The 17818-nt window shown below is 46.4% G+C and overlaps 1 protein-coding gene across 3 annotated transcripts in view; it reads right to left on the bottom strand.

The window, feature by feature from the left end:
* Positions 1–401: 401 nt before the first annotated feature.
* SH3RF1 (SH3 domain containing ring finger 1) overlaps positions 402–17818 on the bottom strand; it is a 333338-nt gene continuing 315921 nt past the window's right edge. For all 3 annotated transcript variants that reach the window (XM_086962420.1, XM_086962419.1, XM_086962421.1), the window contains one exon: positions 402–906. In XM_086962420.1, coding sequence (XP_086818546.1) covers positions 738–906 — 169 coding nt within the window. In that variant the 3' untranslated portion in view covers positions 402–737. The remainder of the gene's footprint in view (positions 907–17818) is intronic.

A 17818-nucleotide genomic window follows, 5' to 3' on the forward strand; every position in this document is an offset into this window, starting at 1 on the left:
GGAGGCTTATCTTAATTGTGCCAGACCTATATTTTCTAGTGATGAGCAAGTCTAGATGAGGCCCATAAACAAGAAAAAAAACCATTAACAGTTTCTAATGTAGTTATCTGTTCATACACATTATTTGTTCCACCAACACAGGTCGACAATACTAATCCTTTCAAAACAGCTACAAAATTTATAAGACAATCCGGGGGCATGAACGATAGGTGGAACGGAGGGGAGTAATTACAATTAAGACAAGGGGAACTCCGTGCCAGAGGTAAGGCCTTGTAAGGAAAGAATCCAGCTTCTCCTTACGTACCATGTCATAAATTAAATCAACTGTTAAAAATCATATTTCCAAGGATTGGCCTTTTACATAGAAAACTTCAAGCTTTAAAAAACAAATAAATTATTAGTTACAACCTTGTAAACAATTTTTATTTGTTAGATAATCTTTAAAAAAAAAATTCCAGTATAATAAAAAGCAAATGAAACAGTACAAGGCACGAATCACACTTTAGAATCCGGAGTGATAGACCAGCCAAGGGTGCCATCTTTGTTCGCTGGTTTAATTGTGCTTGAGGACACGCCTCTGATCAATGTCATGTTCGCCTTTGTTACAGTCATCGCTTGAGCATGTGTTAAGACAGCAGTTTCCGCTGTAGGAAACCTAGTGCTCACATTATAGATGCCACACGCGTTGCATCCTAGAAGACCAACTGAGGTGGCTGAGAACAAGCCGCTATTACTCATCAGATATTCTCTACAAAGCTTCCAGGGAACAGACCAGTTTTTCCATTGCGCTGCAGGGTGCCTTTGAACCAGCCGTCTTCCCGCTTCTTGTGCACAAAGACAATGTCGCCTTCTTTAAGTTCAAGTTCTGCTTCACTCTGGGGAGGATAAGAAACCACCACTCTGCACCTAAAAAAAGAAAGAAATCTTAGTTGCACTGAACTCCAACCAGACACCGCAGTCTTTACACCCAGTGTGCCTACAACAGATGTATAAGATAGCGCTTGCAAATGTTAGTACAGCTAAAAACGCTATAAATGCTCACAATTTGTGGGCATAGGACAGGCCCTGAATAATAATAAAAGAGTGCACACTTGCGTAAAATAAATAGCTCATATCTTACAGATTGCATATCCATTGAATAATAACTTTTGCTGGGGCATCAAGTGCCCTACATGTGTTATTACTGAATATAGTGTGTTGTAGTCCATATCAAAAGCTGCACACTGTAGACAGTGGCGGCTCGCAGAGGTAACGCTGTGGGCGGTGAGGCGAGGCGGGGGAGGGACTGGGTGGGGCGGGTAGTGGAGTCCGACATACGACGTCAGGTATTTATTTACGTTCACCTTTGCCGCCGTATGTATGTAGGACTCCACTACCACCCCACCCAGCCCCCCCCCACCCCCACCCGCCTCACCGCCCCACAGTGTTACCTCTGCGAGCCGCCACTGACTGTAGAGACACATTGGAGACAGTAAATTCTCTGTAGGATCTTTGCAAGATAAAGAGGTAACACTTCTAGTAGTGGATGGATAAGTAGAAGGCAAAATGAAGCCCCACCAGCAACAGGGACACCACCCTCCTGAGCTCAGATCCCCACCAGCTCTGCTAACCAGTACCATGGCAACAAAACAGTCTATTCTCACAGAAGCATGGATGCAAGAGGCTAATCCAAGCATGCACAGACTAACCGAGATATGCTCATTTATAAGGAGCATGCTGCGGAGCAAACTGCTTTTGACCCGGATTGTGCAATGTTAAATAGCACACAGTGGAAAGACAACTAATGAAAGCGGAGGAGCCATTTGGCTTTGCTAATGTTTTTCAAACATGTTGCACCGCAGTGCGAGCTGCGGTGCTACATGGGGTAAAAATAGACAAACAAAAAAGCGTGCTTTAACAACCAACGCTGGCCGCGCCATACCGTTTTGTTTTTATTTACGTTGAGCCATATTGAACTGCAGCCCGCGCTGCTGTGCAACATTTTTTTTTTAAATTAACAATGACAATAGGTTTCGCATTGACGAAACCCATTGGCTTTGCAAATGCTTGTTGTTTCTGATTTTTCAGTTGGCAAGAAGCACAAGGTTGATATCTGGTTTCGTCGTGGTCCTAAATGACACACAAATCACACACTGATAGCAAGTCTACCCGACCCGTAGGCAGTACTTAAAGGCATGCGGCCCATCACAAACCCTGAAACAGATCACAGAATATTCTATATGTGCGAGACATTTTATGACCTTGCCTCCGCTCATTGTGGCAACCACAGCGCCAAAATGTTACCAATCCGAAGAGTCCCACAGTCCGAGATCTTCAGTTCTTGCTCCCATCTTTATGTCAGGGGTAACCACTTATTTACCTGTGTCTGGAAGTTTTCACCACACATTGTGGATGTGAGCAACTGGTGATTACTGGTTAAACGCATCACTTGTGCATCATCACCCTGTTCTGCCCATGGTCGACGCCCAAAAAATGTATTGATAAAAACGAGATTCTTTATGCAACCCAACCACTGCTTGATGCATGGGTGTGCCCACTGCTTGATGCATGGGTGTGCCCACTGCTTGATGCATGGGTGTGCCCACTGCTTGATGCATGGGTGTGCCCACTGCTTGATGCATGGGGGAGCAGCACCACAAGCCTGGCCAGCAAGAGGAGGTGTGCAATAGTCTGACTTTTCCAAGATTGCCTGGATTTAAAGATGGCACATGCCGACCGCTCCTTGAGGGTGTAGCTACCATTGGTGCAGCAGGTGCAGGGACACCGAGGTCCACAGAACCTTCATAATTGGTGTACATCACTACCACAGCCGTAACCAAAGGCGCCATTTTCCTTGCTTGCACCAGGTGTCACGGTATCCTTGCTACCCTGCTGCCTCTCCTACTTTGCAAGTAAAAAGGGCCAAATTGTACACAGACTATGCTACGGTACAGGGCTAAAGATTCCCTATTCTTTCCGTGGTCTTATTTATTGCCTAGTTCATGAAATAAACTGGTACAGAACAGTGCACGGCCGCTAACGCCCCCATCCACTCTCATTCGGCACCGCACCATCAAGTTATAGGCGCAATCTTCAAATATCGCCTCGTAAAATAAAGCTCCCTTTCCATCAAACCTGATGTTCTATGTGCCACCGCCGCTTTCGGTCTGGTTTGTCTCTAGTAACGTTCACCACGTCACCCTCGGAACAGGTTTCACGAAGATGGCTATAAAATGAATTAATATGAGGTATTTGATGGAAACCGCTGTTTACGGCGGCAGGAGAAAGGGGCACACAACGATTTCTGCTTTTAAACGTCTGCCTCAAGCACTCAGAAACTCATTTAATCTAAGCCCTGTCTCCATTAAGTTCACCCCTAGGCCTGATGCTGTCAGAATATTAAAGGGATATGATTTCATGTTAGAAGCAATTTCCCTTCTTTGCATAAAACGGCTAAAGTGCCCAGGAGAAGTCGGCTTCATTTCCCATACTGGCTCCTGCACCTCTTGAAAGAGAAACGATGCGGGTGTAGAAGGTGTAATGAGAAAAGGATGGGAAAATAGAAGGGGAGAAGCAGGAGGGAAGAAATCAGCGTGTAGAGGAGGAGGGAAGAAAAGGGTTTGAAGGAGCAGAGGAAAAGAGGGAAGGGAATAAAGAAGCAAGGAGATAAGGAAGGGGGGAAATCCTTCTGAAAGGTAATATGAGCTCAAGAGCGACATCTTGTTTGATGAGGAAAGGCACCAGGGCTGGTTGATGCAAGACCAACCAGCCACGTTACTGAGTTTGACAGACTTCAGAGGATACCACACCAGCCTTCTTTTAGTCACGGTTCCTGTCATATGAGGGGCTCATTCTTGTATACTAGTAAGGAATCTTGCAAATTACGTCAGGAAATTAAATAATATTACAATCTGTCACAAAATTATGATATGTGCAGTGCTCTTAGAAATGGCAGAATTACTGTATAACGCACTGTACATTAAAAAAATAAGTATGAAGATTGTGACACAGAATAATAATACTGGCAATTCATCAGAAAATTCCCATGGTCTAAAAAAAGCTAGATGGATGGAGGAATCACAGAAGGTGAAGGGCTTCTGAGCACTAGACAAACAAGAAAATGTTTGGAGGTCACGATACCCCTTATAAGCCCTCATTAAAACACACAATTTCTTTCACACCCACCTCATAATACTGAACCAGAATCATGTTTCTCGGTCATAATGTAAATACTCCACAAAACAACCACTTTTATTTATTTTTATATTCATATATACTTGTAGATTAGTGGGGATAAATGCATGACAAAAAATGCTGTTTGTAGCTAATGAATAATCGGTTGTACCTGTTTAATTGAACTCAAACTATTCAGAAGCCGGTTCTAATTAACAAAAAGGAGAACAAAAAACAAAAAAAGGAGAACACACCTTTAAAATCACTATCCGTAATATTATTTGGACCTTCAACGTAAGTAAAGCAATCGAACCCTTTTACTTGCCTTGCCAACCATTATCTACTTGTCCATAAAGAATGAAATAATCAAAATTAACGTCCATTCAAACAAAGCCATACCAAGCACCTTGATGCCTCCCGCCCTTCTTCAGGTGCGTCATTAGTTCCGTTGGTGGTTGATAGCGCAACAAAAACAATCATCATTTTTTTTCATGTTTCACCCTTTTTTGACACATTTAACCATCCGCTGCTTCTGGAAATACTTTGGGCCATGACTTGCACAATCCCCAAATTTCTGTCTTTCTCCTTGTCAGAAAGAAGTCAAATGCATGGAATGTCTTGTTTTCTAACTTCGGTCGAGGAGCTGGGGCAACAGGCAGTGGGGCCCACAGGCATAACTCTCTTGGGTTTTTCATTTGCACCCTGGCCGAATACAATCCCCAAACAGGTTTTCCCCCCATTAAACAGATATATATACATATATATATATATACACACACACACATCTGTTACATTTGGATGAGGAACAGATTCTCCGACTGCCAACGTCCTTCAGGATGTGATTTAGAGGATACATGCAAATTAAGAGATTTTTCAACCCCATAAGCCAAGATAATGGTTCTTACCCATAAGCTTACACACTTTTATACATAGGGAACTCTCGCCAACCAAAACCAACGGGGCTCTGCCCTCTACAGGTAGCAAAGGCTACTTACTTAAGCAGTATCCCGGATAGCGATGTCGCTCTAGTTTTAAGGGCTTCTCTCTGAGCTAGCTTTCTCTTCCTACAAGCATGGTAAAAGATCTGACCATCATCATTTCAGGATATCTGCACAAAACAACAGTCTATACCCGAGGCTGGCAAATTAATTATGAGGCCATGGAGCAAATAATTTGTAGCTAAACTGGTATGTAAAGCACATCGCCCTGAGCTGCACAAGGCTCACACGTCGTCCATTTATGGGTCTGGTTTAAGCAGAGATAGGCTTCCTCACTATCATCCTGGCAAGGCGCTGCACTCCACACAGCCCCATCTTCTGCAAGCCCTTTCTTTAGAGACCCAGGATTGTTCACTCTCTGCAGGGCGTGCCACCATGTCAGATGTTTAATTTGCAAGATAAGGATTTCATGAACTGCTCAAAGAAACGCACATTGCGTAACAGTTTATGTATTCATTCTGGAATTGTGTGACTTTAACACACCAAGCAAGTCACGTCGCCTACTGGTGGCCACTACAGAGCAAAGTGAGGATTACTGCTTAAAATGTGGTTCGGCTGCCCTAGGACTCCACTTCTGTGGGGTAATTCTGAACATTATAAAGCCGAATCATTGTCAATCCTCTCTGCTATGGACAGAAAAGCAGTTCCCTGTAAACAAATGTACATGCCAAGAAACTGACCACATAAGTGCTGAAGATGCAGCTATGTTTGTAAAGTTGCTACCCCAATATGTCTCTTTAATTCTCCAACGAGTTAGTGATGAGCAGCCTGACTATGCAACACAAACATGTTAAAGGGAAAAGAATCACACCCCAGTGCACAGCACAGGACCACTGCCAGGGTTACATGGAGCAAACTGATAACGAGCCCTTCAAGGTGGGCAGCGTGCACAGCGGTGGTTATTCAACTCGTGGGGATAGCTTAGCATTCTAAGGTTTCTATTTATTCACATGCTCTCCAGCTAAGCAAGAGGAATCCATCATAAGGAAGCTAGTTCATGGGAACAGAAGATGAGCGAGTACCCTCATCATTAGAAACTAGGACCTCCATAAAAGAGATCTCGTCACTTTTGCTAAAAGGAGACCATACTGGCTCCCTTGCTAATTAACGTCAAACTGTGGTATATCAGAACTGGTTCACAAAATACATTCATACTTAGGAAGTAGTGGCCTTTACCTCCTTTACACTCCTTGATTCAAGCTCGCATCCAAGGCTGTGAGAGCCTTCATCCTTTAGGGATTTCACATCTGGAATTCCTTACCGTTCGAAGTACGCCGCTCTCAGTTCAATGCGTAAGGATGGATGGGCTTTGAAGACTCACTTATTCTAGGTTGCGTGGGGCTTATTACAACCCCCACCAAGAGACCTCTAGAGACAGTGTGCACACTGTAAGTGCAATCAGGACAAATGCCTTCAAACACAAACACTACACCCAGCGGGTCCTCTTAAAGCCACAACAACCATGATCCCACCTTTATGAAAAACATTAATCAGCAACTATCTTGGCAGAAAATGTTTCCCCTAGCAATCATGATTCGGCCCAGAAAAATTTAAACAACTACATTAAAGGATTATGAGCAATAGTTTGTTTTCCTGTGTGGCGAAAAATAGTGACCGCACAGACCCCGACAGTGGTGAATTAAAAGATGAATCATGGGGAGTCCCACTGACATACACAAATATACCATAAAAGGACAAGGCTGGAAGTAAATTGCTAGTCGAACCACAAGATGAGATCACCGAATGGTTGAAATGGCTCTGATTCACCAGTTAATGATATTTTGATGCCAAGCTTATGGAAGCAATAATCAACTACATGTGTGCGCCTGAACTTTAACTAACTTATCTCCACAAACCGGCAACTCTATTTTATTAAAAAACCCTCCACACAAGGTCTTAAAGTCATTCTCCACTGAGATACTAATTCTCATTTAATCAACAAACACACAGTCATTAGAAAAGAACTGTGGAACGCTACCAACCTGTCCTTATTGTAGCCCCTTCAATGCTCTAGGTGGCCCACCAGTCTAATCAAGGCACCATTTAGTAAACTGCTAGACATCATATCCAAAATTCTCCAGTTACAAAAAAAGAAATGTGACTCCATCAATGAATTAATAGCAAAACGGTCCACACAAACTGGTCAAAAGAAATTCATTTTACAGCCATTTCTAAAAACAGCTAATCTGAAATCCTGAAAGAAGAAGGCCTAATTGGCATCCAGAGAAGACCGAAACAATTGTCAACAAGTTACCCCACTTGCAGACTACACAAATAAATACCTTGGTTCTCTATGTAACAAAATGACATACTTATTTGATTCTCCAACTGTGAAATGACATCTCTATATTGAACCACAAAGTTCATTTTAAAACGTCATATTTTCACATTCGCACGAATATTTAAATATTTCCCATGATATACACCCCCCTCTGTTTGAAGCCTTTTCCTGTTAACCCAAAAATTGTATTGTATTGTATTGTATGTGGATTTGTAGAGCGCGATTGCTGCCCGGGGGCGTCCAAGAGTTAAGAACCAACAGAGGGCGAGATGGTGCCGGGGGCATTACTGAGGGGAGTTGAAGAGGAATGTTTTGAGCTGTTTCCGGAATGAGGAGAGGTTGGGGTTGGCTCTCAGATGAAGGGGCAGGGTATTCCACGTCTTGGAGGCATTGTGGGCGAAGGTCCTGCCGCCAGTTTAATAAGGCTGACTTCCCCACTGCAATAACTGTGGTTTGCACTGTGGTGGTATATTACACCTCACTAAGAGAACATGCAGATACAATAGTTAGTCTTTGGAGTGCATTCTGAGCCCATCCCATGACTGATGTTTCCTCTACAAAATGAATGATATGTACAAATCCACAAGAAATGCTATACCGAACTTAATAAAGCATTACTGAGGTTGGCAGTGTACGGGATAAACAAAGTTGATTAAGAAAACTATTTCAGTCCAACGCCAACAGAAATCTAAAAACGGAAAAAAAATCTCACTTGTAGCACATGTGGATTCTGCAACATTGGACAATGAAAAATATTTAACTATGAAAAGGTGGTTAGGAACAGCGCTCATATTCTGATTATGCAATTCCACGTAACTAGATTTAACCATAAAAGCCGTATACAGATCAAAATAGGCTGGGGAAATATTTTTATGACTGGTCTAAAACCAGCTTTAAGTTGTCTTGTTCCAAAAAAGTTAATTGAAATATATACGTATATGAATAAATACATATATAAGGGTTTTCGTCAGCCCTTTTCATCCACTGGTCTATTCAAGTGTCATTGACATGTTTCCACTCACCACAGCATACAGCGTGGGGCAATCAGGGGCGTAACACAGCCCCCCCCCCCCCCCACCCTCACTCAGCAGAGCCAGCAAGCCCCTTGTCTTTATTAATTAAATGGTGCGTGCACGGCACGCACCATTTAATTATTGAAGACAAGAGCGAGCCTTGCTGGGTCCGCTGAGTGAGGGGGCCCCAGAAGCGCCACAATCTCTTCTGGTTCTTGGTGCACACACCCGTCCTCTGAGCTGAGGCTCTCCTCTTCATTCTTATAATGGCGCGCAGATGTCTCCGCGTCTGCGCGCGCGTGCGGTCTTCAGGGTGGGGCTCAGGCTGGTGTCTACTGTAAGTCATGCGTATTGAGCAGCGCAATAACAAGTGCGTGTGACCAGTGAAGTGAGAGCAGCATCCCAGGGAGATAACTAGAAGGACCGTGCGGCGCCGGCCATGATTTATTATCTGCCCCGGTTCGCCTTGCTCCGTCTTGTGCTGCCCGCTCGTGCCTGCCACCTAAGCTGCAGCTGTAGGCCAGGCCTCGGCTCGGGTGAGTCAGTCTGTCCGAGGCAGTAGTGGTCCGTTGCGAGGAGTCTCAAGAGGCCAGGGTGGGATTGTGAGATCATTGGAATCCATCACAGCATCATGGGGGGCCAGCCGGGAATACAAGTAAAACCAAATGTAGTAGGCACAGGGCCGGGCGTACCACAGGCCCCCGTGTTGCAAGGGATGGGTGCGCGCTCCAGGGAACCCCTCACTCTGCGGAGCCAGTAAGCCTCTTCAATCTTCATTAAATAAATGTGCTGACGTTGTGCGATCATCCTCGTTTATACTGCCTATCACTGTTTAATGTGCATCCCCCTTTGTTATGGTGCGTTTTTTTTGGGGGGGGGGGGGCAAAAACTACCGAGCAGACAAAATTCAAAACGCTGGCGCCAATAAAAGTAAACACCAAGGACAGCATATTTTAATCGCAGAGCGAGTTTAGGGGTTCGAAGCACTGGACGTCTGCTGCTATATGTGATCTTCTGCCACAGATTACTATGGCAGCGCTACAAATGGCCGAGAGCACGTCCTCAACAGCCCCCAGGTCATGTACTCCCATTCATCTCCCCCACAGACTCCAACCTCATGCAACTGCCCCCAGAAATCCAATAGTGCATAAACGGCCAATCAAAAACATTACTCAACTGATTTTACGCTACTACACCTCTCCAACCTGCTTTCTCCCGCCTATCCAAAAGATTTAAAAGCAACCTGCCTTTCACTTTTACGCAGACTCTGACTGTGCTGCCCAGCCCTAGGAAATACCAGCCATCGCTAAACTAAACACGCACCACTCCTGCCCTACAAAATAAAGCATTTAGCACACTCTGGTTTGATTCACCCGCACCTCAGAAACAATTCCAACAAACATCCATTTTCACACACTCTTGCAAGACATCACTGCCCCAGATGGCATACACACCGCTGCATGCATTCACACAGTAGCACAAGCCATGCACAGACTTCACATGGTCTTCAGTGTCCAGCTATCACTTACACTGCCTAAATATGTAACTTTCCTGAAACCCCCCACCCAGCGTGATAAGCACACGTGCCACCCAAACAGTATGAACACAGCCCAACCTCCTCATCGCCTACTATCCTGATACATCAATCACCTAAATAACACCTCACGTGTTATATGTCCAGCACGCAGGCAAACACACCAGTCAACAAGCATTGGCATAGCTAATGGGTCTCACCTTTGGGGCCTTATAAGTATTTACTTATTCAGTACAATATCCATGGTGCAACAACATCAACTGTTGCATGGATAAACACTTATAAGCTCCCAAAGGTGAGACCTATTGGCTATGCCAATGCAAGTATTTACAATGCAAAAGGTCTCGCAACTGCGAGTTTTTGAGCTAATAATGCCAATGCCTTTAAAAATATTAAAAAGCATTGTCATTTACAACAGCAAAAGCAACACCTATTGCATTGAAGAGCGCAGTGTCCGTGAAGACAGCGCAGGAAAAAAATTGTGGTGTCCCTGAAGCAAATGCTGTGCTTTGGCTTTTGGCTGGATTAGAGATCAACTCCTGCTGGGCAGCTCCTATAAGGTGCTAGGTACTCCTGGTAGGCTGCTCGTTTAAAGGTATCTAGGTGCTCCTGCTGGGCTACTTCTGTGCCGTGGTGAGAGATGTACCTGCCCGAGTTAGGGGTGTACTTGTCAGGCGTGTTATCACTGGAGTAGTACTGTTAGTACGTAGAGCATCTTCAGAGACATTTGGGTGCTCTTTCCCTATTGAGGGGCCACTGAGGTATGAATCTGCTGGATGGTTGTCTGCACCTCTGAGTGAGATTCTGAGATGCTTCTATTAGCTGCAGTGAGGGACTGCTAGGTGTGGCTGCTTTTTTGGTGTGGTGCTGGTACCTGTTGCAGGGTTTTCTGTTAGGGCGGTACAGAGCACTGGCTTCTGCTACAGGTGTCATGCTACGGCAGGGTGAAGATAATTGTTGGGTGGTCTAGTGTCTATTGTCACCTATGACAGTGAGGTACAGGTACGTGTTTGGGTCTCCTGCTGGTGAAAGGATGGATAGATGAACGGATGGAAGGATGGATGAGTGGGTGAAAGGATGTGTGGGTGAAAGGATGTGCGGGGGAACAGAAGGATGGGTGGGTGAAAGGATGAATGAATGAGTGGGTGAAAGGATGGGTGGATGAAAGGATGGGTGGGTGGGTGAAAGGATGGCTGAGTAATTGGAAATCTGAGAGGGTGGATGATGGATGGATGGGTGAAAGGATTGCAGAGTCAAACAAAATCTGAGACCATGGATGGATAGACAGATGGATAGCAGAGTAAGAGGAAATCTGAGTGGATGGAAAGGTGGATGAAAAGGTGGCAGATTAAATAGAAATGTGAGCGGATGGATGGGTGGTCTGGGTGGGCCAAAAGGGTGGCAGGTTAAATAAAAACCTGAGAGGATGGGTGGGTGGGTGAAAGGAGAGTAGAGTAAATGGAAATCTGTGAAGATGGACCAATGAGTGAATGATGGATGGAGGGAGGGGTGAGTGGATGATGGAGGGAGGGGTGAGTGGATGATGGATGGAGGGAGGGGTGAATGGATGGGTGTATGGCAGAGTAAATGCAAATCTGAGATGGATGAATGGCAGAATAAATGGAAATCATAGAGGATGGATGGCAAAGTGAATAGAAATCTGCGAGGCTGTAATGATGGACAAAATGTCAATTGATAGATGAAAGCCTTTATTGATGAATGGGTCAGTCAATGATGGGTGGCTGTATGAATGGATGGATGAATGAATAGATGATAGATGTGTGAACGGATGGTTGGATGTAATAGCCAGTGGCTGGAAGGAATGATGAAAGACTGAATGATGGATGAAAGAATGCATGGGTGACAGAATGTAAAGATGAAATGTTAGATAGAGGTTGAATGGGAGGGTGAAATGATAGATGCTTGGATGGGAGGGACAAGGGAGCGTTTCTAGAGAGGGTTTGGCTCACTTGCTTTGGTACAAAATAGGAGGCAGTTTACTTTTTTGCTACTCTCTTACATTTAAGTACACTTAATTATTAATGATGTTTTGATAAAATGTCTCACACAAAGTACAGAGCTGCTTCAGTGCGCTAAGGTGTAAGACCACAGTCAAGTGTTTAGTCCGAAAGTTTACGTAGATGAGGGTGGAAAGGCAGGATGCTGCCACTCAATTTGGGCAGTATTTGGTCGAAATGCTTAACAAAAGAGAACAGTATGTCTCTGCTTTCAAAACATAGGGCCGTCTTTATAGGAAAGGATAATCCATCACAAAGTGGTAAAAATACCATTCATCGTATTACAAGTGTCAAAAAGCTATAATGCACTTGTTATGCGGCAGCCGGGACATTTGCAGCCTTTTTGACGGAGTTTAATGTCCGCTAAACTCCGAATAAGTCCCCTAACTTGCCATGCTGACTTTACCCGGATAGCCACAATCTACACCAGTCGAAAACAGAAGCTGCTGCTCAAAGGCATAACTACACAGACATGCTCTCGCGCACTAAATGCATTTGTTCCGCCACAGACACCCACCCAGGTGCTGTAATGTAAGTGGGCAGAAGTGCGTACATGCAGCAAGCACATGCAAGCACAATGGGCTGTCTCGTTTTTTTTCTGAATTCAACTCTGACAGACCCTTTTCCTGCTCGTCGGTAGTAAGCATATTGCGGAGGCCAACCAAGGCGGTGGACATAAAAAAACAAGCATTAGAAATGCAATAGGTCTCGCAGCATTAGAGTTAGTGCTTTTAGAATTGTTTATGGGTTTTTTTGTAAATCTTTAGCATTTTTGTTTCCTGTAGCCAATGCTAAAGAATTAAAAAAAAAAAGCCATAAACATTTCTAAAAGCTCTAACTCAAATGCTCCGAGACCTATTGCATTGGAAATGCAATAGGTCTCGCAGTAGGAAAGTTTGAGCTATAGGTGTTATTTATTTTTTTGTTTTTTATTTATGTGTTTTTTCTAAATAGCTAAATTAATAGCTTTCTTCTTTACAAAGCCAATAGTTATAATTTTTGTAAATGTGACACCTCTAGCATTTGTAAAGCAACATGTTTTGTATTAACGGGACTTATATGTGACTTATATGTATTGATATTAAAAAAAATCAATGGCTTTAAAAAACAATCAATAATTAATAAGTAAATAAAATGGATTTTATTTTATATTGCCAATAGCTTAAAGTTTATTACATATATTTAGTGAAGATGCTGTGGTTGCGCTGAGTGAGGGTGAGTGAGGGTGAGGGTGAGTGAGGGTGAGGGTGATCGCTCTGTGTGGTGTAACCGCTCTGTGTGAAGGAAGCTTGCTCCGCTGCTGTCTGTGCTGTAACCGCTCTGTGTGAAGGAAGCTTGCTCCGCTGCTGTCTGTGCTGTAACAGCTCTCAGTGTGAAGGAAGCTTGCACCGCTGCTGTCTGTGCTGTATCCGCTCTCTGTGTGAAGGAAGCTTGCTCCGCTGCTGTCTGTGCTGTAACAGCTCTCAGTGTGAAAGAAGCTTGCTCCGCTGCTGTCTGTGCTGTAACAGCTCTCAGTGTGAAGGAAGCTTGCACTGCTGCTGTCTGTGCTGTAACAGCTCTCAGTGTGAAGGAAGCTTGCTCCGCTGCTGTCTGTGCTGTAACACCTCTCAGTGTGAAGGAAGCTTGCGCTGCTGCTGTCTGTGCTGTAACACCTCTGTGTGAAGGAAGCTTGCACTGCTGCTGCCTGTGCTGTAACCGCTCTGTGTGAAGGAAGCTTGCTCCGCTGCTGTCTGTGGTGTAACACCTCTCTGTGTGAAGGAAGCCTGCACCGCTGCTGCCTGTGCTGTAACCGCTCTGTGTGAAGGAAGCTTGCTCCGCTGCTGTATGTGGTGTAACACCTCTCAGTGTGAAGGAAGCTTGCACCGCTGCTGTCTGTGGTGTAACAGCTCTGTGTGAAGGAAGCTTGCATTGCTGTAATGGCTCTCTGTCTGGGGAATCTTTGCACCTCTGCTGGCTGTGCTGTTACAGTCGTAAGTATGTTATTACAGTGTGCTATTACAGTCGTAAGTGTAATTGGAAAGCTCTCCTTGTAAGAGTAATACACCGCCCGCAATAGTCTGTTCATGATCGGTCTGGCGAGTTGTTGATTAAAAACCTTCTCACGGTTAAAGCCCGCTGCTGGTGTCTGCATGTAACTGCAGCCGTGCAGAGGGCGGGGGCACAGTCACTCCCCTTTCCGCTCGGGTTAAAAGTCCTGCTCCTGTGGAACCTGCAGGTTAAGAAACCTCTCTGGTCCCTACGGCGGTGGGTGTGAGACGCACGTGGTCGGTCTCGGGATCGTACAGTCTCTTGAGGGGTGGGTGTGAGCCTGAGGAGCACATGGCCGGTCTCTGGGCCGGGCTGTTTCTTGTGGGTGTGAGACACACGGCCGCTCTCGGGGTCGGACAGTCTCTTGAGGGGTGGGTGTGAGACACACGGCCGCTCTCGGGGTCGGACAGTCTCTTGAGGGGTGGGTATGAGGCGCACGTGGCCAGTCTCAGACTTTATCTTCGGGGAGGGTGTGAGGCGCCCGTGGCCGGTCTCAGGGGTCGGGCTGTCTCTTCGGGGGAGGGTGTGAGGCGCACGTGGCCGGTCTCAGGAGTCGGGCTGTCTCTTTGGGGAAGGGTGTGAGGCGCACGTGGCCGGTCTCAGGGTCCGGCTGTCCCTTCCGGTGAAGCAGGCGCACGTGGCTGGTCTCAAGATCGGGCTGTGTCTCCGCGGTGGGTGTTAGGCGCAAGTAGCCGGTCTCAGGATTGGGCTGTCTCTTGGGGTGATGTGTAAGGCGCACATAATGGGTCTCAGGTTCGGGCTGTCTCTTTGAGGGAGGGTGTGCAGCGCATGTAAGCGGCCTCAAGGTCGAACTGTCTCTTCGGGGGTGGGTGAGAGGCGCAAGTGGGTAGGGTCAGAATCGTGCAGTCTCTTCGCGGGGGGATGGGGGGGGGGGGGGGGGTTGGGCTGAAGGGTGTGAGGTGCACAGGGCGGTCCGAGGGTCGGGCTGCTTCCTAGGCGGCGGGTTTGGGGAATGTGAAATTTGGGGATTGTGGGGCTGTCTTCTCGTTCGGCAGCTGTGAGGCGCGCGTGGCATGTCTCAGGGGGTGGGCTGTCCCAGAGGTGAGTGTGAGAAGCAAATAGCCTGTCTCGGGGACGGACTGTCTCTTTGTGAGTGAGGAGCCCATGGCCGGCCTCAGGGCGGGATGCTGGGTTCAGGGAAAGCTTGTCTCTTCGGATGCGAGTGTGAGGAGCAGGGACGGACTGTCTCTTGAAAGGTGACTGTGCAGAGCACATGGCCGGCCTCAGTTGCGGGCGTCTCTTTGGAGGTGAGTGTGAAGCGCAGGGGCGGACTGTCTCTTGAAAGGTGATTGTGCAGAGCACATGGCTGATCTCGGAATCGCGCACTCTCTTCAGGAGTGGACGTGAGGCACATGAAACCGGCCTCAGAGGCAGTCCGTCTCTTCAGCTGAGGGTGTGAGAAACACATGACCCGGGGGTGACAAGCCTGGCTTGTCGGAGGTGGGGGTGAGGCACAGACCAGTCTGTCTCTTTGGAGGTGCTATGAGGTGGGTGTGAGACGCACATGGCTTGTCTCATGGACGGCTCTGCTCAGCGGTGGGAGTGAGACGCCCCCTGCAGATCTCAGAGACCTCTTTGGAGGCGCCACGAGGCAGGCGCGAGACGCACATTGACAGTCTCGGCTCGGAGAGGAGAAATGCGACACGGAGGGAAGGGGAGGGGGCGGAGCGGGGAGGGGGCGGAGAGGGGAGAGGTGCGACACGGGGTTAGATGGAAGGAAGAGAGGGGAGGGGGAGGAGAAAGAGAAATGCGACACGGCGGGAGGGGGCGGAGCGGGGGAGAGGGTGTGTGTGTGTTGTTAGGAGACGGACGTGCACGCGCACGCGCTTTTAAGGTCAATGCGCATGCGCATAAGCTCAATGCGCATGCGCATTGACCTTAAAAGTCACGGGCACTGCAAGGAATCGCCACGATTCCTTGCAGTGTGGATAAAGAGTGGATAACTCGCAATAGTCTCGCTTGCTCGATGCGCATGCGCATCGACAGGCGAGACCTAAAAACAGAGAAGAGAAGAAACGAACGAAAGCGGAAAGAAACTGCGTGAATGTAAGATAGAGCAACAACCAGAAACTCGAGAGAGAGAGAAAGGGTGGAGAAAGAAGCAAGAGCAGCAGCGCGTGGAAGAAAAAGTTGTGAGAACATCGGGGAAAGCAGGACAGCAAAACAGAATACAAAGCGGAAATAGTTGGGTAGCAAGAAGCAAGTATTGGGGCTGAGGAAGAAAACGAGGGCCTGAAAGATTGAGAGAAAGAAGGAGCGCAGAGGGTAGACAGAGTGCAAGACATTCGGGAGGTAGACAAGTCAGAGTCTGGAGGTAGGGGAAGCAATGCTGGAAGTCTGAGCCAGACGGGGGAGGCAACCCAGAGTAACCCGAGACGGTGAGCTGGCGAGGGGAGAAACAGGACAGCAAGAGAGGGAGCAAAGGGAGATGAAGCCTAGAGAACGAATACCGACTGAGAAGCAGGGAACAACAAAGATAGGAGAGCAGCGAGAGAGTCTAAGGATAAAGGAGTGTCAAAGTGGAAGATACGGAGATGAGAGTGTGAGAGAGAAGGAAGCAAGAACTGCGAGGAAATCAGTGAGATAGCATGCATTCACCAGCCAATAAAACTTTTTTTTCGAATGGAAACTTTGGACTTGACTCTTTGAAAATGCCTTCTTCCTGCTCCTTCATGCCGGCCGTGAAAGTGAAAGCGATCGCGCTAAGAAGCAGCTGCTGTTTGCGTGTGTGTGTGTGTGCGCGCGCAGTCTGCTCTTTTTTGAAGCACATACTCATGCTTGTGACGCGCCCCTGCTCGCTCCCGCAAGGTGGATGCCGTCACAAGCACGAGTATGTGCTTCGAAAAAGAGCAATACGACGGCTAAAGGTTCTCCTGCATAGGTGAGACCTAAAAATACTACCTCGAATAAAACCCAGCCAACAACCAGAAGCTAATACAAGAGAAACACAACACAACCATCTGAACAAGAAAACACATGATCATAACTCTAATTATAAGCCAACATACCAGCAGTGGTGCAGCCAGTAAGTCATGGACCCTAGTGCAAAGGAGGAATTGGACCACTGACTTCTCTTTGAACTGTGAAATAAAGCAACAATCAAGGGTCATTGAGTTGCTCAGGCGTCTCTGACCAGTGCGCGCATTCAATGGCCATTAATTAAATGGTGCAAACACCCAGCCTCTTCTTTAATTAAATGATGCGTGGCCGTGGTGTGCAGATGTCTCCGCTGTCTTCAGGGTGGGGGCTACAGATTAGCATGAAGATGAGAATTGGGTCTGTAGTTCAATACACAGGTTAGTGTGAAGTTGAGAATTCGATTATGATCGGGGTCAGTTTTACATATTAGGGTCAAGGTTCAGGGTTGGAAAAGCAGAAAAAGAACATCTGAACAAAATGATTCAAACTACTGCTTAAATCGACACACAAGGACATTTTCGAACTATTTACAATCAAACCTTTTGATTTGAACGAGATGCTGTTCAAACTATTTCCTTCTACTAGTCACAGAATCATAAATGCACCAGAATCTTTCGATCTTTTAAGTCTCTTTGTTGATGCAACTCAAAGGAACTAACAACGTATACACACTATCAAGAGGTGCTTCGCAAATAATATGTATACACACAGGCAGTAAGCGCAATGAACACCAACAAAGCAGATGCACAATAGAGAACCACGTCTGCAATAACCCAAAAGGCACTAAAAGGCTTTTTTTTCTCTTCCAGTTTTATACAGTGCAAACTCGACCCAAAGGCATCAGAGAGCTTTAC

The sequence above is a fragment of the Lissotriton vulgaris genome, chromosome 3_1, assembly GCF_964263255.1.
Source record: "Lissotriton vulgaris chromosome 3_1, aLisVul1.2, whole genome shotgun sequence".
Lineage (NCBI taxonomy): Eukaryota > Metazoa > Chordata > Amphibia > Caudata > Salamandridae > Lissotriton > Lissotriton vulgaris.